General features: G+C 41.7%; 1 protein-coding gene across 4 annotated transcripts; it reads right to left on the bottom strand.

The window, feature by feature from the left end:
- Window positions 1-5993: 5993 nt before the first annotated feature.
- Window positions 5994-12467, bottom strand: isl1a (ISL LIM homeobox 1a). Of its 4 annotated transcripts, none has more exons than XM_048242490.1 (6): window positions 12046-12467; window positions 11185-11374; window positions 10102-10361; window positions 7779-8062; window positions 7212-7400; window positions 5994-7075 (listed from the first exon to the last, which is right to left on the bottom strand). In XM_048242490.1, exons 1-6 carry the CDS (start codon window positions 12377-12379, stop codon window positions 6959-6961), a joined length of 1374 nt encoding a protein of 457 aa, XP_048098447.1. In that variant the 5' UTR covers window positions 12380-12467; the 3' UTR covers window positions 5994-6958. The 4 variants fall into 4 exon arrangements, with proteins under 4 accessions (XP_048098447.1, XP_048098446.1, XP_048098449.1 ...); XM_048242489.1 differs by having other exon boundaries at window positions 7779-8065; window positions 12046-12462; XM_048242492.1 differs by having other exon boundaries at window positions 7212-7379; window positions 12046-12461.
- Window positions 12468-23225: the final 10758 nt, after the last annotated feature.

The following is a 23225-nucleotide window of genomic DNA, read 5'->3' as shown; positions in this document are numbered from 1 at the left end:
TTTCCCTTCAGAAGTCCTATTTAGTTCTGTCTGATGTTCTGTGTTGATTATGGTTCTGTTTCATCATATGGTTATATAGTGATATCACTTTTGTGTTGAACAGCTACTTTTGGTGCATTAGCGAGTGACAGCGATAGAGAAAAGCATCCTCTACATAGACTAGACCTACATATGCTACTAAACAAATGAGCACATCTTCAATGTGTTCACTTGTTAAGTGGTCATCTCTTTGGTCATTTCAGCTACTTCAAAAGCACTCATGTTTGCATCAAAGTAACACCTTTCCTACAATTTTCATGACAAAGTGACAAAGTGATTGTTAAACACTAAAGTTTAAAAGTGACCAATAAAAAGGTAAGCAAATACGCTGGTGTTTGTCGTCATTGAAATCATTATGTCCAGCTAAAACATTTTTTGTCACATACAGCAACCCCTGGACCCCTAGTCCCCTGAATACACTGTAAAAAAACGCAGTCTCTGTAGACAGCCCAGGCTCTAAACATGGCAACAAAACAGCCTGGTGTAGCCTGGGCCATGAAACATTACAAACTTTTCCAGCCATTCACCGATGAGATGTGCGTTCAGGAGAGTTTCAATTGCATGGGAGGGAGGGGGAGGGAGGGGCGAGCTAGTTCTCTGTTTTGTTTGAACGTCAACAGAACTGATGTTACCCAACATCACTTAGAGCACCTTTAAGAGTTTTACTTAATATGGCACATGTCATAATGAGTTCTGTTATTTCTGTTATAGTGATGTGTTTGATATGGCACATCTCATAATGAGTTACAGTATGTTTGTTATTTCTGTAATAGTGATGTGTTTGAATTTATGTTTTTTTGTGTTGCTGTTGTTGTTGCAAAGTATGCAAAACAATATCTATGCATTATTATTGCATTATTATGCATTATGATCATAGAAAACATATCACCCTTAATATGCTGCTTGGATACCAGATCCACAGAAAATGTAGGCTAACTGGAATACTGTATGCCACTTTTCAAGAAGAAAAGCCATTATTTTGTATATGTACAGTATATATATTCCACCATATCCTTATTTTGCTGAAGCTAATCAGTATTGGGATAGTAAAGGATGTGAGTAAAGTAACAGAGCTGCTACTACACTGCTAGCAAAACCAGTTGAATTGCTTGCCCACAGCTTATTTGACTGACCTCCAATGAAAGATCGCCCCTGGTCCCTCACTGAAAACATGGACAGTTATTCCAATGAGTAACCATCAGTGATTCTGTCCTTAAAGTTCATAGCATAGCTATTGACCCAATAGTACCCATTTCCAATTATTTATAACCCTCAGGGAAAGAACTAGGCAAATTGTATTTGACAAAACTTTTCAACAACTGTTCCGTGTTCAGTGGGTAAAAGAAAGACATGGTAAGGTTGAAACTATATTTTCAATGGATGTAGGGGTCAACATGTAAGGTCTGTGTTAGGGTTCAAAGACTCTTTCATGCTTTGACATGTTCCCTGTTTCTACAAGTGTCATCCTTTGCTGTGTTTTCAATGCTTTTGCACCCCCAGGGCCTTAACCCCCGACCTATGCCCCGTTTGTAGGGATGTTGTGGCTGGTGTGGCCTCTTGGCAAGGACTTTCACGGAGGGACACAGCAGAGAGACTCCAGCTCATCTGGAGGTCTCTTGTGTGTGCACTGAAAAGTTGAAGTGAGCTCTTTCAGCACGAAGTAGCGGCCCATTCCCTGAGGAGCACCCCCCATTACCCCCACCCCACCCCTCATCTCTGACCCCCACAGTGCCAGCTGCCAGGGCTCTTAGCGTTTCCTTTTTCACACATGCTCAGTTGACAACTCACACTTGTGTCCTCTTCATCGACAAATTCAAAATAGGCTAAGGGCCCGAAAGCATCCTTTCCACACATCCTCTGCTGGACCGTGGGCATCCCTCTGGAACAACAGACTTGTCAAAAAACCTGACCCCATCCCCCGAGTCCCAGTTCAACCCAGGTCTCGGGGTTCCCAGATATGTGATGAAGAAATGAAACAGCAATACAAAAATACAACAACACATAAATAGCTCTTTTTCTTCATGACTATTTAAACACAGATGTTACGTCATTACCCTACTTCTTATTATTTTCAATCAGTTCAACAATAATCATTTTATTGAGTAATCATTTTAGCTGTACTGATATACTGCCTGCAAACAATACAGATGAATGAGAATTGCACTTTTGACTTGTAGGTTGGATAAAACTGTTTTGATATTTTGTGACTGTTACATAACACTAGAAAAAAATGAGGGAATGGTTCATAGTATTTACTGAGGAATCTGGCATAGAGAGAAAAATAAATCCAGAAAATAAATCCATTGGTGACCTAATTATGCCAGGTAAGACGCTGCCGTTTCCTGCCGGATGGGTAAATACGAAGATGCTGTCCAGGCAGTGTAGCAGCAGTTCGGTTGTTCTGACACCCCAGTGTTGTGGTTCAGGAGCCAGGGACCTGCTCCAAGGGGGGCGGTGGCGGGGGCAGCGCAACATTCTGTTCCCTTTCCTGCAGCCTCACAATCCAATCGGGTGTCATCCAGGAGCCCACGATTGTTAGCCTGAGCCTCCTCGAGGTACAGTAGCCCTTTTGTTTGGTCCGGCCATGGAGCTGAATACGGTCACCGAGCTAGACAGACCCGAGTGGTATTCTGCTGAGACTTTTTGTCCTGCTTGCAAAAGCCCCCCTCCACCACCCGTGACAGCCCCACAGACGCACACACACACACACACACACACGCACGGACGGACGCACGCACGGACACACACGCACGCACACACACACACACACACACACACACACACACACACACACACACACACACACACACACACACACACACACACACACACCATCCCTTTCCCCCTGTGGCCCACACAAGGGAAGAATAAAAGGAGGCACTTTCGGGGAGGGGGACTGACTTGGGCATACAATGTCACTTGGTGTGTGGCTCAGCAAATTAGGCTGACAGAGGCGTATAAGAAGGATTGGTCATAAAAAAAAAGATGCAATGATGGCCTCACTCTCTCAGTCCACGTGTAATGTCAGCCAAAACAATGGTTACCTGCTTCATGTACTTAGGCAAAGAGAAGCAGACACAAGTGCTCAAGAGTTACGACATTCACACACGCATGCCAAGGATTCATTCAATAACAGATATTTCATTCGTCTCTCAACTCATCCTTTTTAATTACCTCTTACCAATTTACCTCACAAACTGGCAGATGCACATTGAAAACAAACAAAAAAGTGCAAATGTAACCAAAAAGCTACATACTGTAGCTAAACAGACAGCTGGTTTTAGATCCTTTTTTTATTATTTCTGTAGACATCGGAGCCTTGGTGCCTGTTTCACCTCCTAGAGGTTGCGTGATTGAGTAGCATCACATTGTGCAATGAAGCACAGTTCCAGCGAAGTGACCCGCCTGTCAGAGACATGCTCCCCCAGTGTCAAGAGTCACGACTCGCTATTTAGATCCCCCCAGCCTCACCTCTGCTCTGAAATAAAAAATATTCCGGCCCTTACAATCCCAGAGGTGACCCTATAGACCCAGTATTGCCGCTGTGCGATTAAGCATCCTCCAAAAGCTGTCGAATGTCGTTCAAGATGTACAATGCACAAGATAGTCCCCTGCATGGTCTCCTACCATTTGTGTCATGTTAATAAAGTGCCCCCCCCCTCCCTCGGTCCAGTCACAGCCTGTTCTGCTGCTATTTTGTTAGCAGTTGATGAGATGAGGCTGTCAGTCATCGGCGGTTTCCCTGAGAGGTCACCTCAGATGACATCAGGATTATAGTCATTGTGCTGCTCTCTTAAGGCCGTCATTTTTGGAAGAATCCATCGCTAAACATGTGTTAGGCGATTTGGGTAAAACATGCTTCTAGGATGCAATAAAATTCAACTGGTTCTGAGATGCCAAGTAAATTCTCATTTAACACCACATCTCCTTTTAGAGGATTTGAATGGTACAGAAAATCAGAAGCTGTTGCACAATTGGTTCACAGGTGGCTATCAAAACTAGCTATGAATAGTCAGCATGTCCAAATGCCTACTTCATAATTACCTAGATGTTTGAAGATTTTTTACAGTTGTTTTCTTTTTTTCTCAATTGTTCACTATTTGTAAGACATTTTCCACATTCACTTCTCCCTCTCATTCCTTTCTGTTTAAAGAGGACACTGTGCCGCGAGATGAAGGTCCAGTTAGTAGAAAGATGGTGGTCCTGGTCAGACGAAGCCCCAGCAGATCCTCACTAGATCTGTGCCAGACCCAGACATATGCGTGACAGATTTGTGATAGACACATCATCAAGCTACTCGCCATCATCAAGTTGTTGTATGTTCCCCTGTTTTTGCAATTTTGTATAAACGTGATAAAATAACAAGGAAATGAACAAGTGCAAAATCCTATGAAGTTGGGACAAATAGTGTTTCCTGAGTCCCATGCCTATTTGTTAACACCAGATTAGGGAATATAGGACTGAGAGTCCACATGGGAGCTTTCAAAGGCCTAGTGACACAGGACTCTTTGGACATACCTCATCCACTGAATGAACAATTAAAACTCTGATGTGTATTCTCATATTCTGATAAAAGTACTAGAGTATTCAAAATTTTAGCTGAAACTTAAAACATGCTTGCAGAAATAGTCGTGTCCTTTGCATCAGTGTTGTGTTTTGATGTGGATGGTGTCAATATTTGAAGGGGACACATATCTTAGTGTAAATTCCTTGCATTCAAATTGGCTTTGTAATCATTTGATTGAAATTCTCCCAAATAAAGGAATGGTCGCCAATTGTGCTGTCGCATTCCATTCATTATCGGAGGGTGGTGGTCAGCATTACCGGTGGTCAGGTGGTGGTCAGGCCTAAATTTTGCGCTAAATTGAAAATATCTTTCAGCTGGTATCTATGAGAATTACAGATGACATTTGAGGTGAAGCATCCGTCCTTTTGGAGATGACGCCGTCTTTCATTAACTTACAACTGACAGAAAATTTAAGGAAACTGCATTTGCCAAAAAACAACATAAGCAAAAGCAACAGTAAGATAACAGCCACAAATATTTTTCTGTGCAAGTGATTCTCTTGAATGGCTCAGACATTTTTGTTTTCACGTTTCACCACTAATAAGAAATGCCCACATATCTAGATATGTAGCCTTCATTACACATGGCAGTAACCTTTACATTTGCGTCCTAAAAAAACTTCATTGAATCACCTATAAAATAAACGTGTTCTAATCCGTCTAATCTAAGCTTCTGTTCTGGAGTGTATACAACATTTTCCCTTCTGGCCTGCAGCTGTTACAAGACTTTCGCTACATGCCATCTACTCATGTGTGTCTCTGGCGCTCTGATGCTCTTGCGAACATAGCCTACATGCATCAGTGTGCGACGATGCTTATGCATGAGTGTGTGTGTGTGTGTGTGTGTGTGTAATCTGGCACCTTTGTTGCGATTTGCGTGAGTGTTCACTTGTGAATTCATACGATTCTAGAAAGATGGCATGGATGTTTCTCTTTGCGTTTTGCATATCGTGAATATTGGGGGAATTGCCTCACCAAACCCGAAACTGACTGGATGTTTAGAACATAATGAATTCAAATTATAATACAGCCATAACACCGTAACCCAAATGGTTATTTCATATTAGTCTACATTTGCTTTGTGCTGATCCTCTGTTGGCTACACCTATCCACCTACAACCAATTGACAGAATGCAATATTCAAAATAAATATTTTCATGTTAAAATCGCCAAAGATTTACTTTAACTGCCAACTTATTATCACATTGACTTTCAAAATGAAAATGGATCGTCGCATATACATGGACGCATTGCGTACAGTACGTCAAACTTTTATTACTGAAATTTTCCTGATATAGTTCTACATATGGCGTTATTTTACATCATGTAATCAAACGACAGGACACATCAAGTCTGACTGACAATTCAGAGTCCACAATAGCATCATCTGTTTTACTCCTTTTTACTTCAGCAAAGAAAGGTACACAAAAAGTGGCAGGTCTTCCGACAATAAATAATAAATTATTATCATTATTAATTTTGTAATACAGGAACGAACAAAAAGTAACCATTTTCCAGGGCTAATCAATGGTTATAACTTATGACTATACACATCTTTGGGAAAGAAAAAAATGTTCTTGGACGGACACAAACACATAAAATTCCCACCAAGTTCGTGGCAAAATAGAGGTATACCTTGTTGCAATGCTTTAGTACTTGGGCTTCAAATGAGACCATGTAACCAAAAATATTAAACAAAACAAATCTGGGAAAGCTGTAGACCTCTCTGCCTTTCCTTCCAAATGTCATGGGCTAATTGCGGCCTTGTCTCGCTCCAAGCTGCAATAGAATAGAACCAACAGTCTCTGGGTGGTGATGTAGGCACGAACAGCTGCGTTCACTGCATCAGCCTACACATGGGTGTGAAAAAACGTCTTTCGCAGTATGTCACAGAGATCCACCCATAGTAAAAAAAATGATATAGTGTGGGTATTTTTTGGCAAACCTGTCGTAAACCTCTGTTCCAATCAACAACACTCCACACCAGGGAGGTGATGTAGCGGAACTTTCCATGCTGCATGATGCGCAAGGACGGTTCGACTTTAATCTTGCATCTGGTACACACCAGTAATTCTGTTTACCAGGTGAATCTTCTGAACGCTAAATCATCTCACACAGTATTTTTTGCAACGCTCGGCAGGTGCACTCGTGTCTTTCTTGTCTCGTGGATCCGAGCGCCTTAAATCCCATGATTGTCTTCACAGTGTATTAATGCAACCGGGTGGGTTGTTCATACAAAGCGGCCTGGTTGCAGTTATTGAGGATGGTCGCGACGGATGATGTTCACTCCTCAGATGGACAAGTCCCTCATCGACTTCGCGAAGTGTTAGAAAGAGGAGCGCATCCATGTGTCCTAGGCCTCTATGGGACTCGCCACCATACTGTTGGGAGTGTCAGGCAGCTGTGAGGACATGGAGGCCACCTCGCTCCCTGTCGAGTTCGAGCCTGGTCCCCCTTCCGAGAAATTTACCTAAAAGATTAAATATACAAGTATTATTATTATTATTATTATTATTTATGTATTATTGTAGTTATTATTATTCCACGTATTATTACGATAGGGTGTTTAGCCTATGTGGCTTCTTGTAAGCGTTCTTGGCACTCACCAGTTGCTGAAATGCTGGCTGGTCGATTTCACTCTGCAGCGCGAAGTCACTGAGGACTTTCCAAGGCGCCTGGTAACTTTGCACCTCCACCTGGTTTGCCTGTAAACCTCCATCATGTCTCTCTGGACTAGTGGCCACCATGGGAGTCCCCGTCATCCCCTGGATATTCTGCATATAGTCCCAGATAAACTAGTTGTCAGATATGGAAATTAACGGATATATTTCAAATCACATGTCTGAGACACACATTTTTTATTTGATATTATTAATTACTGAGTGAATAAGTGATACAATCTGGAAATATATTTTCTTCAAACTGTGTGTGTGTGTGGCTATGTGCGTGTGTGTGTGTGGCTATGTGCGTGCGTAGCCTATGCGTGTGCGTGTAAGTGAAAAAAAAAGTGCACTCCGGCAAAGTGCAGTATAGATCACATGCAGATTTATCTTAAACACAGTGCTTGCAAGATGGTAGGCTTATCAGTCGTTATGGCATTTTAGGTTTTCATGCACACATGCAACCTATTCCGTTGTACCAGTTGCATGGATTTTCTTTTACAGCCTACTCACCGTTTTGTCATTGGGAGCTTGCTGTTGGAGCTGTTTCATAAGGATGCTCCTCTTTTTGTCCTTGCATCGCTTGTTTTGAAACCATACTCGGATGACCCGCGGGCTGAGGCCTGTCATCTCCACCAACTGTTCCTTCATTAGTGCATCAGGCCTGGGGTTGGCGTTATAGCAGGTCCGCAGCGTATGAAGCTGTTTCTCGTTTAGCACTGTTCGGACGCGCGTTGTCTTCTCCGGCTGTTTGTGGACGTGGGGCCGAAGCGCTGGTTGTCTGGCAGAAATGGGCTCTGCTGTAAGTAAGACATAAGGAGTAAATAAACATGCCTCTTCCACACTGGTCCAGCTCCGGCTTTCTTCTTGTTGGCCTATCATTTGCGTTATCATGGCATGAACCAGAGGTTGGGAGAGAAACTTATTTATGAAATAGGCCTATATGTTTTGTTAAATGTCCCGACGATTCATTCAAACGGAATACAACTCGAATAGTGAAGCATGCGAATACTGTGATATTTGTATTAAACATATGTTGTAGGCCTATTAATGGTCTTGCGTTTGGCTGTCCCGATCAAAAAGGCAAAGCACGGACGCTGTTCCACATGCAGTGCTGTTTGACAGGTCGAGGATTCTGTGGGCATGCAGTTCAAAAGGTGACGTATTTCTGTTCCCTCCTCACTAACAGTCCCGGAACTGGCCAATTAGCAGACCTTATGGGTTAACTTTACCTCCCAATGATTACATAAGACTTGTGCAAAACGCTGTACCACATTGCACGTTATTTCACCAAAACCCTGGAACTGACGCAGCCTATTTTACATTATAGGGCTATTATTATAAGGCATTATATATACATTAAGCGTGGCTAACACATGCCGAATGAAACATCAGCGCACACTCCTATGGCCTTGGGAAATGGGTATAGGCTATACAATATCTTACGAATGCAAAAAGTAAATGAGGATTGTAGATTGGGCACAGGCAAATTCCTCATAATAGCCTATCACCTCTTAAATCATATTTTGGACACCAGAGCAGGGCATTGGGTGTATAAGGTATAGGATTGACACCGTAAAAATGTATTTAGGCCTAATTAATCTCTGTGCGCATTTGGAACATTTGCCTATCATTCTGAATGCTGTGAATGTAGGTAGGCTATGTTCTTTCAGGTACTGTAGCCATTTACACTCTTCTTATGACCGATCTGGAGCAGGGTACGGGCGCGGAGGCTTGTGGTCTGTTTCCAAATGCAAATTAAAATCACAAAATTCACAACTTTGATTTCTCTAGACCGTTAAAAGACTTATTCAAAAATATTCAAATAGAATTAGGCTAACAGACCACCCGAAGTTGCTATTTTTTTTGGGTCCTACTAATTTATGTGTCATTCTGCAGTAATTTAGGTCTAGTGTAAAGAGAGCCGTCTGAAAATATGTAATTGACAACTAATATAATGTATCCCCCTCGACGGAGTACTTGCAGGCGATGGGCTTTTTCTTGAAGCACATATTTTGTAGGATATCATTGATTCCATACTGTTCTAGTTATCACACTGCTCTTAGATAATTACATAGTTAAGTGGCACAAAAGCTAGATGCAAGGACCGATTCTTGCGCATAGCAGATACGCATTTCAGTGTACTGTAAAACATGTAGAACGTTTTTCATAAGGAAACCACGGCAGGTGGGTTAATCAGAAAAGAAAGAGCCCTCTATGTGAGTTTTACGAAAAACGTTATGAATAAATAACGGAGCACATACTGTAGCCTTTCTTACTCTCTCTGTCTCTGAGATGAGACGAAAATCCCAGTTTCTAAAATTCACACACATTGGTTAGCAATGAGTATGCTATCGAAGTGAACTATCGAGCGAATCGCAAAGCTAACATGTTCATTCACTAAATATTGTTATAACTGTGGTGAAGATGCCATTGGCCAGTGACCAATATACAGTACATGTAAGCTTCTTTCTCTCTCTCTCTCTCTCTCTCTCTTGATGTTAATATTGTGCGTCAGTGCCGGAACAGTATACAGAAAACAAGGGCGACTTTGTAATAAAGCACTTAACCTCATTGCAAAAGCCATCACTTTGTTCCATTGTCAAGCCTGTCACAAATGTACATGTCCATCAGCGTAAAACAAATTCAAAATGGAAAGACATTTTCTCATGTTTCACAACCAAAAGGGAGCCAAATGGCTGTACCATCAACCACCAGACCTATTTCACATCCGATGGATTTAACTTTAGAAAAAATAATTTTGCTTGTTATCGTTAAAATGTTGAATTACAGTCTGCCAGCAAACATTTCACAAGATTAGAAATGACAAACCTACCTGCCATTTGTAAGGGTCTTGCCGGATGCAATGGGCTAAGGGGGTCTCCAGCGCCCAGGGTGGCTCGTTCCACCACGTCGTGATCGGCCCGGCAAAACAGGCCATCCTCCCTAAGAGCAAACTCGTCCCCGGGGATGAGCTGCCGGCTGCAGGCCACACATCGGAAACATTCAATATGATACACCTTCGAGCGGGCTCTCATGACAAAGTCGTTCTTGCTGAAGCCGATGTTGCATTTTGCGCATTTTATTCCATATAATCTGTGGAGAAAAGGACAGGAAAATATTTAGATTTTAAAATATATTGCAAATTCACATTAATGAGGGATTCAAATGCGTTTGGCTGATTTCATTTTATAACAGAAAGGAAAGTAAAACCGATAAAGTGGATCATAATTGTTGAATTTGGGACAAAAGGACTGATAAAGACCTTATTAGTCTACTTATGTAAATGTAGACTAGAGACCACACCAGAACATACAGATACAGGACTAGCGTAGACTAAACTTAGGCCTGAAGTTTTTTATCTGTGTAATCTTTATTGTAGGCGATTATTATATTATATTGTATTATTATTATTATTATTATTATTATTATTGTTGTTGTTGTTGTTGTTGTCATCATTATTATTATCATCATTAGCATCATGAGTATATATATATCACTTATCGATTTCCCTTTACTTGCACACACTGTATTGTCATCCAGTGTGAGCGTCTTGCTTTCAGTAGGATATAAACGAATATAACGTGATCAGTGGACTACACTAGATCTGTACTGATAGTAGCTTTGACATCAGCTTTAATTTTAAAAGGCTATTTGATCCAAGTATTGGATTGCGATACATATATGAGAAGAACCACGGTGAGCTACAACTTAATTGCAACGTAACTTAATTACTGACAATTAATAGACAAAATGGTCAGAGATTAATCCAAATACTTCAGCATATTGCCGTTTTTCTTACATCCTTTTCTGATATATTGTAGGATCTACATGCAATAGTTGCTATACATCATATAGGTAAAATATTTATATATTTATATATATAAATCATGTAAATGACAAACAAAATGTGCTTTACCTGATATAGTCCCTTTTGCAGTATGTTTTCCCATCTCTGACGAAGCAAGTGCAAGACTCATCCAAATACTGGTTGCATTCAGCGCACTTCAAACATGCTGCATGCCATTCCAGGTCGGGGGATACTCGCAAAATGTATTGGTCATGAATTTGATTCCCACATCCAACGCACAATGAAATTAATCGTTTTTCTGTAGGTGAAACGAAAAGAGGAAAAATAGTTAGGCTAAATTAGCAGTAGGTAGCATTACAAGAAAGGGAAAATAACTATTTTCATAATTCAAGTAAATCGTATTATTTCAAAAGAATTGTCCTTTGTCAACAACTAATGTGAATTAACTTGTATAATGTGTAGTATAAGGCTATTTGATATTTCAGATGTAGGGTATTGTGCTTCTCAAAATGCAAGTGTTCTCAAAAGAACACAACGTAGCCTAAGCAGTGAATGCATAGGCTAATGATACAAATATATACACTAATGTAAACTCATGTAATTACTAATGTACTAACTAATGTAATGCATTTACCACCACTAATCACAATCTAACTAAATTTACACTATCAATAATAATATAATGATATGAATCAACTGCTAATCTATAGCCGGCTGTTAAAATAACCTACCCTAAAAAACTGGGACCCAACTTTGGCCTGGGCTACTTGGTCTACTTATTTATATATTTATTTAAATAAAAATGTGTCACTTCAGCTGCTTCAGCTTTTGCTTCAGCTTTTTTCAGCAAATCAGCCTATGATCTCAGATTAGGTAATAATATTGCATCAAGGAAGTTTGCCATGGAATAAAGCAATACGGACACTTCCTTTGATATTCTTTGCCAACATTAATATAATTAGCACTTACTTTTCGGCGGATCCCCCATGTCTCCCATGTCAAGAAAGTAAGGCGGTGTTAGGTCCACTTTCAAATCGAGGTGGGAGCACTTAGTAACCGGGTGTTTTTGTCGGAATTGTGGGTGAGAGTCCGGTGAACTGTCGATCGTCCACGAATGCTGTGCTCCTCGATTGGGACAGGGGTGTGTGTTTGAGCTCCGATGCCTGGTCACAGCATTGATGGGCCACTCTCTCTCTCTCCCTCCCTCTCTCTGTATCTTTCTGTCTGTCTCTCTCTCCCTTTCTTTCTTTCTCTTAGCTTCAGCTTTACTCTTTGGCCATTGGGCTGACGTAGCGTCCTTCATTGTAAGCTGATTGGTTCTGAAGGCACGAGCAGCTGTTCCTATTATCGTAGCGCAGACCCCTAGGACCCTGCCATAACAGCGCCTCAGGATTCAAGGCATTATTTCTGAGTTTTTGCCCCAGTATGCCTTTATTATGTTCACGTGACAATAGAGTTTACTTGCCTCAAACCATCTGAACGCAAGGCCATGTTATACATTCCTCAAGCATAAGCCAGTGGAGATAATATAATTCCTTGGGCCCTTTATGAATTTAAACGAGAGAAATTATACATAGGTTCCTTTCAAATATATATTTCTATCTCTATATTATAAAATATTTTTATGTGAAGTTTAATTGCGTTAACTTAAAAATAATTGTTACGTCACGACTTCTGTCAAAAATCATTATTAATAATGGAAATATAATATTTTGTAATTTCAGGTGAGAGGCCAGTAGTTGTCAAATAACATACATCAAGAAAGAAACATGTAGGCCTATAACATGTAAAATTGACCACAAATTGTCTTTCGGGCGCTGCAAATTACTTTGTTTCCTTTTTGCTCTGAGTACATGTTTCCTGTAGGTTATAGGGTTTTTTTACGCACACAAACGCGGAGGTCTAGAACAAGACAGCAGCGTAGAGGCCAATCGGTGGCACGAGAGTGTGCAACAGGATTTTTCTAAAGCAAAACGCAATTACAGAACATAATTGCAGATAATGATGGACTTAAACGCTGTGTGACACGTGGTATAATCTCCAGAGTAAGGTGAATGTGGTTCTGTTAAAATAATAATACACAACATCATTCTGTGCTAACTCGCAATATACAGAATAAAATATAATGTGTCAATATTTCAATTTATTTATCATATGAAGTAGATAGAATGTCTACTAGTTCAGAAATTAACCTTGATTTGTTTTTATTGTTATTAGGATATATCATTTGAATTGTGCAAAAGTAGACGCATTTAGGCTATTATCTAAAGTTTCGCTGACCAAGCACAATGTTGATGTTGATGTTATAAATATAGGTAAGCAACATTAGGTCTATCCCTCCAAAAGCCGACACTTTTTGTATGTTCACAATAACAACAGCCAGTGCACTTGGTCAAGGCTTGGTTTGAGGTCGGCATGGAAGAGGACTATGCAAAGCGACTGGAGATGGGCATAATACACGCAAACGCGCCCTCTTGCGTTTAAAAAACTGGCCTCATTTGTCATAACCTTAATCGGGTACACAAAGGCTTCTGTCGAGAGACCTCGACATCCATTTGACAGTAATTGTTAACTCTGGAATAATTGTTGCTTTAGTATAACTTCATTATATTCATGCAAATCAAGTGGAAAGAATGAAATAGCCCCTAGATGTGTTATTATCAATTGTGCGTTTGGATCGGGTGATTATACTTATATTTTTGTAGCCTACTGGGTGTGAGGCATTGCCACAGGTTACTGTACAATAATAATGATAAAACAAATATCTTACATTTTCTTTACATGGCAAAATAAACATGTGGTAGGTGGGGTATCACATTTCTATTTTAAAAAGTTTATGTGAACTACCCTGTTTTGGATGATTTGGTGAATGACCAAGGGTAAATACAGCAGGAAATAACAGAATGTAGCTTACACATGACATGGTACATCAAACCTCTGATTTATTGCAAACATCCTCTCTGTATTAATAATAATCAAAATAGGAAAATAACTGCAATCAAGACAGATTTACCAACATAATTATTGTTGAATATTATTTAACACTTCTAAGTAAAAGTCTAATAGTATGCTTTGTCTTATTTATTAAGTTAACATTTACAGTTATTTGACAGATGCTTTTATCCAAAGCAGTTAACTGAAGTCCAACAACCAAGCTACAGTTAAGATGACCCATCGAAATTAGGTGGAACAACAACTAATGTTCTATATGGACAACATCAATAACACACACCACATTTGCCTATAACGGTTAGCCAAATCCATGGCAGTCGGTTAGCCAAATCCATGGCAGTGTAAGGTGTCACTGAAGCATTCCATGAACCACTGGTGGAAACATGTGTCTGGATGATGGATAGATTTATACTGCTTACTGCTCATGCACTCTCTGTGCTCTGCAGTGAGACCATCATAATTCATATGAGTGTGATGCATCTCATGAAACTCTCACAGTAGGCCAACACACCAGGCTAACTAAACCAGCACGCACAGACCATGTGAATATGAAGTTATATACAGTAAGTGAACGTTTCCTCTATCTACAATTCCCAGTACAAAAATAAATGGTGGACAGTCATGCAATGTAATATTTGACAGGAAGCAAAAATACTCTCATGACAAACAAAGAGACAGATCGACTGAAACAAGTACATCCAGTGCCTAACCTGCAAATGACTCTTACGCAGTAAATGACCAGCGAAACAAAGGAGACGGTGAATCTTAATGAAGCCGGAATCAATAGGCAGCAGAGCAATCCAGCCTGCCTGATAGAGAGCTGAATCATCAGGTCCAGGACTTGCAGTGTGTAGTGCGGGAAGGCCTCGGCATAACCACACAAGGGGGCTGTGGGAAGCCCCGGCGCTCTCTGTGTGCTTGTGTGTTGTTGATTAGAGCGAATGAGAAGAGGAGAGGAGAGGAGAGGAGAAGAGAGCTGTGAGCCGAAAGGCACCGAGCTCCACTCTTGGACATGTAGCCGTGGAGATTAGAAGGAACCAGGGAATTCTGGACCATGAGAGGATTCCACAGAAATCCACATGAGAAAAAATGTCTCTCCTCCATGACCTTATTTCATGTTCCTTAGCAATAATGCATGGGCACATATATTTAATTCATCATGTTGTGCTTGAATAGGGGTGAATTTTAGTGGGGCAGCAGCAACTGTCAACTGTTTACTAATAATTTATTCAGCTGTTTACAGACTTAATGCACAGATATACAGATAATAAATAAGGTAAAACATCTACAGGGGGTATAGCTGTGGGAGGTGTTATCAGGTCAATTATATATTTTCATTATATTATTATATTATATTATATTATAATTATATATTTTCAGAAATCAAATCAACATATCATATAAATACTAGGACATTTTAGTTCAACACTATTTCATATTCCATATTTAAGCACTGTATATTAAAAGTACATGTATGTTTCTAGCAAGTCCTTTTTATCAACAATGGCCAAAGCTATAGTCTGATTGTTTTCTCAAAGAGACACTGCTGTCTAAGATGTGCTGGTCAACCATCAGTTCCTTTGGATATATTAAGTGGTTATCTTGTTTGAGGAGTAGTGGAAGGGCTCAGGATGTGACATATACCACCACATCTGCATCAGCATCTTCTGTGCCATCACTCACAGGGAAGGAGACAGAGACACAGACAGGGACATGGACAGTGACAGGGACAGTGGAGTCTCCGCTGACGCTGTCGTAAATATTCCCCCTCACTGGCATGCAAGCGGACCAAATTCTCCCACGGAGCTGTCGATGCCTAAATAGAGGCATTTAAATAACCTCCCTCTTGATTAGCCTGGCCAGGCTTACATACGCCGATCCCTTTTAACACCTTGACAAACAGGCGTTGAGAGGACGTCGCTATTTTACACGCGCGCCCAGCTCATATAGATCACAGGAGCTTTCTTTGGACACAGCCTCCGGCTGAGACCTCCTTTCGTCACCAGGGGCTAAAACACCGCTCCACTCCACTCAGCTCCTCCCTTCAGCTTGCGTGGTGAATGTCCCAGCAGACCCTGTGCAATGTGGCGCCCTCCCTTCGTCCGTTTCTCCATGCAGAGTGACCGGCGCAGCGGCTACAGGCCTGGATTAGGGGGGAGGGGGGTGGTGGTTACACAAATAAAAGAGACAGTGAGACAATGCAACCCAGACTCAAATGTTCGGGTTCTTTAGGGGAACAATGGACTAAAGGATTATGCCTATTTGCTGTGCAGATTACAATGCCAATATTAGTCTCCTTTAGGGGATTTTGAGGGACCTCTTTACTGTTGAACAATTGTATTGTAAACTGGTACTGGATACACACACAGACGGTCTAATACTTGCAAATACAGTACCCTGTCCTTAAACATACATCCGTACACAAGCCTCAATCGGCCATAGATACATAGGCACACAGACACAGACACACACACACACAGACACACACACACACACACACACACACACACACACACACACACACACACACACACACACACACATTCAGGTTGCCTCCTTTCCACTGACATACAGTATATCCATGATACAGAAAAGATGTAGGAAATACAAGCACATGTCTAGTCTAGTCAAGTATTTTTTTTGTCTTTTTTCGATCACTAGAATTTGACACAGTTCCTAGTCTCGGTTCTTGTGATGATTCATCTTTTAAAACATACAATAGACGTTTGACTCAGATCTGAGGAATTTGCTGTTGTGAAGGATCCCATAGTTACCAAACTCAAGGAAAAAAAGGTCAAGACTCTTTCTATTTTAGGTCTGTCAAGACAGTGGTTTGTGTCTAATTTTATTTGCCTTCCCAGAGCCTCCTCACCCCATATTTGAATTAGAACATCTGCAGGCTTCAAATAGACTAATGCACTCACACCATATGCAGGATGGGTAAAAAAGGAAGACAAAACTCAAGCCTAGCCTACCATACATTCAGACACAGCATGTCTTTACATTGCACTACAAAGACCTGGCATTAACCCCAATGCCAATTGATCTCCATCACAGGTTAATGCTTGGCTGAACTTATAAATGTCATTGAGAGGGGAACGGAGAGGCCTAGGATGGTGTAAAGCCATTCAATAAGACGCTTTATGAAGTGAGCGGCATCAATGATGCCCACTGATTGGTTGCTTCACCACTGGCTGCTCGTGTTAGGTGTGTAATTACCTTGAAACCACAGCAAGGGCTCTTGGGTCTCAGCATAAAGTCCACACCAGGGTCACTTACAGCTGGACACTCTGTATATAATATAACATAAAATAGCTTGGATGGAATAAAGATGAAAAGAAAGAACACACATGGCAAGAAAAGCGCAAATGAGATAAATCCAGAGCATTTAAAATATTCCCCCTCCCCCATTTTTTCCCCCTGTACTTTAAATGAATGGAATGTAAAGTGGTACAATGCTGCCTGCTGTGGTAGATACAGCATATGGCAAATTGCTCTAACGGTTAGCGCTGATGGATGCCATCTCAGGCCACGCTCCGTTCTGAAGGTCTCTGCAGCAGTGCCGCTCTCTGGGCCAGTGCTGCTGTGTCGTGTGTCGGGCGCCTGGGACTCATCAGATGCATTTGGATTCAGGCCTCCTTCCTGACTGCCAATGAGCCTGCCAGAGGCAATGGCCAGTTTTCATAATACAGAGAGGGTCTGCTTAGCCCTTAAAGGTGTAGGTTTTTGAACGTTCTAAGTTCCGCAACAATTGAAGGTTCTAAAATTCTATGTTGAATTCAATGAACCCAGATATTCTTTAGAATGTTCATTTCTCAACATTCCCGTCACACCGGTGTGACGGTACTCCTTTAAGGGTTAGTAGAGCACTGCTGAAGTCTTTTCAGTCTAATCCAATGTGTGCATGTGCGTGTGCGTGTGCGTGTGCGTGTGCATGTGCGTTTGCGTGTGCATGTATGTGCGTGTGCATGCGTGTGCATGTATGTGCGTGTGCATGTGTGTGCGTGTGCGTGTGCGTGCATGCGTGCATGCGCGTATGTGCATGTCTGTGCATGCGTGTGTATGTCAGTATAGAATACCCCTTCTTTTCAAACCTCACTAAAAGCAATTTGGCCTTTAAGCACCTTGTCCCTATGTAAGACTATCTAACGTCTCCATTGATTACAGTTTGACACACATCAAGCCTAGTCTTCTTGTCTTGTGTCTTCTCTTGTTTAGTTTTCTTAAAGAAAGATACAAAGAGAGAGTTCTCAAAATCTGAGCAGTAATATCTAATACCATTCTCTCAGGCGGTTCTCTTTGTGGCGTAATGGTGCCATCAACCATCAGCGGCCTTGTGTTGTTGCACGTCATCCCATGTGTAAGAGGTTGGAGAGGGCAGGTGCAGCTGATCATGAGCTGAGCTAAGTGCACAGAAAAGTTTTTCTATTGATTTCTGTTCTTCCAAACCACATGCAATCATACATTTCAGATAAGATGCATTGTACAGTGGATACCTATTTTTGTTCCCTCAAAATTGAGAATTTGCTTCTATTCGGAGGGTTTATTTTCTCCAGAGTCACAGAAAAAGAAATCCTATTTTAGACCGATTGCAAGTTAAACAGCATCAAGCGCTACCTGCTGATTCACCATCGTCGTGTCCGATGATGTGTTGGCCAGGCGTGCTAATGCAGATGGATCTGGCTCCCTGAGCCCTATTCTCTCTGCATGGCCAAGCTTGTGTCCACTCTTATGCATTCTCAGCAGGTGCAGAGCCGCCATGTTACACCACACCGCTGTGTGGACGCCCTAAATTGTTGTTGTTGTCCATCAGCGTGTTTTTACTTCCCGGCGCCAATTAAGATCACAGACCAGTTTGTTCGTTAATTAACCTTGGAAGGCCGGGGGGTGAGAGTCAGGGGCTACAATTGTCCAGGATCAGTGGCCAATCAGTTCAGCTGATTTAACACTAGGCATGAAGCGATGACTGGATGCAGGATTTTGGTCTTTTTTCTCAATTTTTTAATCCACTAAAAGTTTTGTCGATTAAAAAATTGAGAAAAAAGACCAAAATCCTCCATCCAGCCATCGCTTCATGCCTAGTGTTAAATACAGTACAGTACAGTAAGACATGATAGGTGCTTATGTACCTGAGTAAATCCTATGTACTTGAGTAAGTCCTATGCTAAGAGATGAAAAACTACATTAAAGGCAGAGTTTGCACTACTGATTTATAACACTTTTATAAATAAAATCTGGTGAATATCTCCTCATGACCCTTTAGTTAGTCTTGTCAGTGTATTCACCCCTTCACGGTTCACGTCACAAAATGAGTGCGCATATCGGAGTCAGAAAGCTTTCTATCCCATTGAATTGTGTGTGTGTGAATTGACTGAAACGTCAAGGGAACGTCAAGAAAACTGCCTATTTGTACTACTTTTTTGCCTGTATACACACTGGGCTTGTCAACCAGATAGTTGTATATGGCGGGCCAATGAATCTCTGGCCACTTGCTAACCTCGTCTACCCATTCTGTTATCAGCTCAGGATCAGGCAGACAATAGCCATTAGCTAAGACTACTAAGGTACAGTTTGCGGTGACAATGACCTGGGACAGCTCAACATGCTGGTCTATTAGCTGTTCCATTTTTCTGACCCCATGCTGCACGCGCACCCAACCTAGGCTCTGGATGTTTACAAACATTGAAGAGGTCTATACACTCATAAAACTCTGATGTTCTGGCACAGCAAAATGGAAAACAAACAGCGTTGTTTGAGTCATAAACTGAAAAAATAGCAATTCAAGACAATCAACACATTAGTTCAGGAGCACAGAAAAGAGGGGTGCAATTTCATTGATTGTTGAGCTGAAACATCATCAACTGTTACAGAATTGTATCCTAAAAATCTAGACGCGCCCCTAGCGGCAGCAAATGTAATTACATTTGCTGCCAGGGCTAGTCTAGCAACTCTCCGTTGGCTTGTGAGCTCCAGAAATCGAAACTCAATCAGGCCAATGAAATCGTTTCGTCGTTAGGTGGGCTTAACATAATGATTGATGGCAGAGTTGCAACGGTTTGGCTTGAATTCCCTGCTACTTGAAAACAAATAAGATGGATGTTGCTGTTGGCGAACAGTGTGACACGAGTTAAGCTTTTATTAAGTTGGCAAACGTTTGAACTAGCCAACTAGCTCTGCTGGTGGGAAACGCATGGGACTCATAGCGCTGCCGCTGTCCTATTGCGTGCAGAGGGAATTTGAAAGACAACTGATTATCCCGCCCCTCGGACTGAGCACTGCGAACGGTGAGTGCCCAGACCCTACATTTTAATGTGGGTCTGGCTCGTCAGACTAACAGAATTGCAGACTTTCCCTTTAATCAAGTAAAGGGCCGTTCACACCAGAAACGATAACTATAACCATAACTATAACCATAATAACAATAAAAGTGTCCACACTGACCAACGATAACAAAAATCTCTCTTTGTGTTGATGAATGTGATGGCTAAGAAATGTGATGGATTCTGATTGGCTGTCAGCTTTTTACCGTTCTCAAAATTGTTCTGAAAATGATCCCCAACAATATTGTTCTGTCGTTATAGTTATAGTTTATGTGTGGACGTCGTCATTCATATTAGATAGAACAATATGTTTTGCTGTTATCGTTATAGTTATCGTTCTTGGTGTGAACGGCCCTATAAAAATAAACAAACAAAATACTCTGCAAAAAAGAGCTGATGAGTATTGCAGTGATCCAAGGAACGAGATCTCTGGATGCATTCCCAAGAGGTAAATAATCAAACTACAGAAAAGTAATATAAGCTTAACAACCAAGGCAAAGCAAGGAAAAAGTTTTGCTGTGCTAAATGGAAACTGTTGAAACAGATGATTGGCATGGAAAATCGTTTATTGTCATTTATCATCAAAAAAAGAGTGGTATACGGACGGGTTTTGCATTTTTGTGCCGGTAACAATTTGTGCCCTGCAGTATAGCCTTGATATAACTGAAATACGGAAATGCATGAGTGGCGCTTCACCAGCTTTCATTTAATCAAATAACTTAGTAAGTATTACAGGAGGTCATTTCACACTTGCTTTAGCATTGTTGGGATGCCAAGAGCTGCCTCACAGAAAGCGTCTCCATTAACAAAATAATGCGTCCACCATGGCGGCCTTGCTTGGATTTGTGAAAGACATTGTTAGCTTTGTTTCCAGTCAGTGTATACGGCTTGATATTTCATGCGGGTACACCTACACACAAATAAACAGATATACTGTGTGTGCACACATACTGTACACATTTACACACACACACACACCAAATCAGTTACACATACAGGCACACACAGACACACACACACACACACATACACCCACATACATACAAACTCAACACTGTACCTCCTAAACTAAAGTGTGTCATCCTGTTGCCCTGAAAGGGGATTGGGGGTGTTGGGGGTATTTCAACTGCACTCTGTGGCCAGGCTGTACCACAGACCATATGGCTCACGTGGTTATGGACCACCTAAGGCTGTGCTGGTAATCATTGAAGACAAGAGCCACTTGACACCAGTGTGACAGATGGCGTTCCTGGGAGCCGGCGAGCGAAGGAGAGAGAGAGAGTGAGAGAGACAGAGAAAGAGAGAGAGAGAGAGCAAAGCGAGCGCCGCTCAACCTCAGGGGCCGCTGGAGCGACAGTGGAGGTCCCGTGTCCTGCGCCGGTCATGGTGGAGAAGGCACAGGCGCGAGACCGACGGCATGTCAGGGACGATTAAACCTGATTGGCCGTTGGTCTTTCTTCCTTGTTTTTTTCCCGTTGAGTGCGCACCATGCCTGAGGCCATAGCTCGGAGTGGACTTTGACTCACGTAAGGGCACTTCTTAAAAACAAAACAGAGCCCGGTAGCAATGGCTTTTCAGAGAAGGCCCAACAGACAGCAGATGTGAGCGTCAACTCTAAATAAGGTGTCAAAGATGAGCTGGGCCGGGAGTGGACAATGCCTTTTTAGTCTGTGTCCACTCTTTTCCTGTGTGATGGAGAAGTCCCATGTTGCACGAGAAGTCCCATGTATCTGACTAGCTTGGTCTCGCTGCTTAGAGTCCCAGTTAATTATGCATCCATGAAGAGGTGCGGATTAAGCAACTCAGTCTGAAGTATATTTCAGGATCCTCTCAAGAACAAGTACCTAATCAACGCTTCACTTATCTACTTAGCGCCACGATACAGGTATTTTACAGGCCTTGCCGTGGAGTGAGGGTACTTACCTTCTGCTCAGATTCCTACCACACTCACCACTGACACAGTATTCAGCTGCAGGGGCCCAGATGAAAATATCATATCGCTCACACAACATGGAGCTCTTGCTGAGACTCAAGAGTTTGCTAGAACTATTTTCTTTTTCATTCCCGCAATGTGAAATGTATTTAATTTTTCTTTTGAGGTTTACTGTAGTGGAATGAAAAGTGCAGAGTGGAAAGGGTTTCACTCTCACCATGCCGCTTGCTTCTGAGAACAATGCTCAATCAGAGAACTCTAATCATCTCTGAAAGGATTCGCCTCCCACTGACACCGCTTGGCTGGAAATAGTAAATGATAGCCTTCGCATATGTCAGCTAGAGGAAATGGCTATGCATCTAGTGGGTCATTGTTCTAGCAGTGGTGCAATGCAGTCAGAATTGCTTGTTTAAGACACCCACAGCCAAAGTGAGATTGTGGCTGATTGACTGAATGACACCAAGGCAACACAAAAACAAGGTGCACTTCCGTTGCTTAAACTGGTTTGAACCGCAGCATTTAATTGAGACTGAACTTAGATCAGGACCTTGAGGCTCTGTTTGTAAAAAAAAAAAGGGGGTCTTCTTGAGCCAAGACTTCTAGTGTATGTGGGAGACAGGGGACTCTCAGGATGTAGGCCTGTAAGCGCTTCGATTCAAATAGGACAGCTTGCCAGAAGAGCATGGAGGAATTACTCAGCATTAATAAACAATGGAAATGATGGTGATGGGTTGTTCCCGTGCTCCCAGCAAGCGCTCTACGATGGCAAGCAAGAGTGTTTTCAAAACAATAATAGCTCTCCGGACATGTGGCATGTTAATATTTATGTCCAATATTGTCAGAGGTCCCAGGGTTGCATGGGAAGTGCTTTGTGGGTTTTTGGAAACAACACAGTTGAACAAATGGCCATTTGAGCAGGGACATGCTGCCACTTTAGAGTTGGC

The sequence above is a fragment of the Alosa alosa genome, chromosome 5 (genome assembly GCF_017589495.1).
Source record: "Alosa alosa isolate M-15738 ecotype Scorff River chromosome 5, AALO_Geno_1.1, whole genome shotgun sequence".
NCBI lineage: Eukaryota > Metazoa > Chordata > Actinopteri > Clupeiformes > Clupeidae > Alosa > Alosa alosa.
Note: the sequence above shows the minus strand (reverse complement) of the source record. Positions and strands in the feature narration are given on the sequence as shown.

Bases quoted from the DNA above. Each gene is read 5' to 3' on its own strand.
- isl1a (XM_048242489.1), bottom strand. From the start codon at position 12,379: ATGAAGGACGCTACGTCAGCCCAATGGCCAAAGAGTAAAGCTGAAGCT. The intron at 11,375-12,045 runs GTAAGTGCTAAT...TTTCACCTACAG, and splicing joins CATGGGGGATCCGCCGAAAA to AAAAACGATTAATTTCATTG. The intron at 7,076-7,211 runs GTGAGTGCCAAG...TTAATCTTTTAG, and splicing joins AGCCAGCATTTCAGCAACTG to GTAAATTTCTCGGAAGGGGG.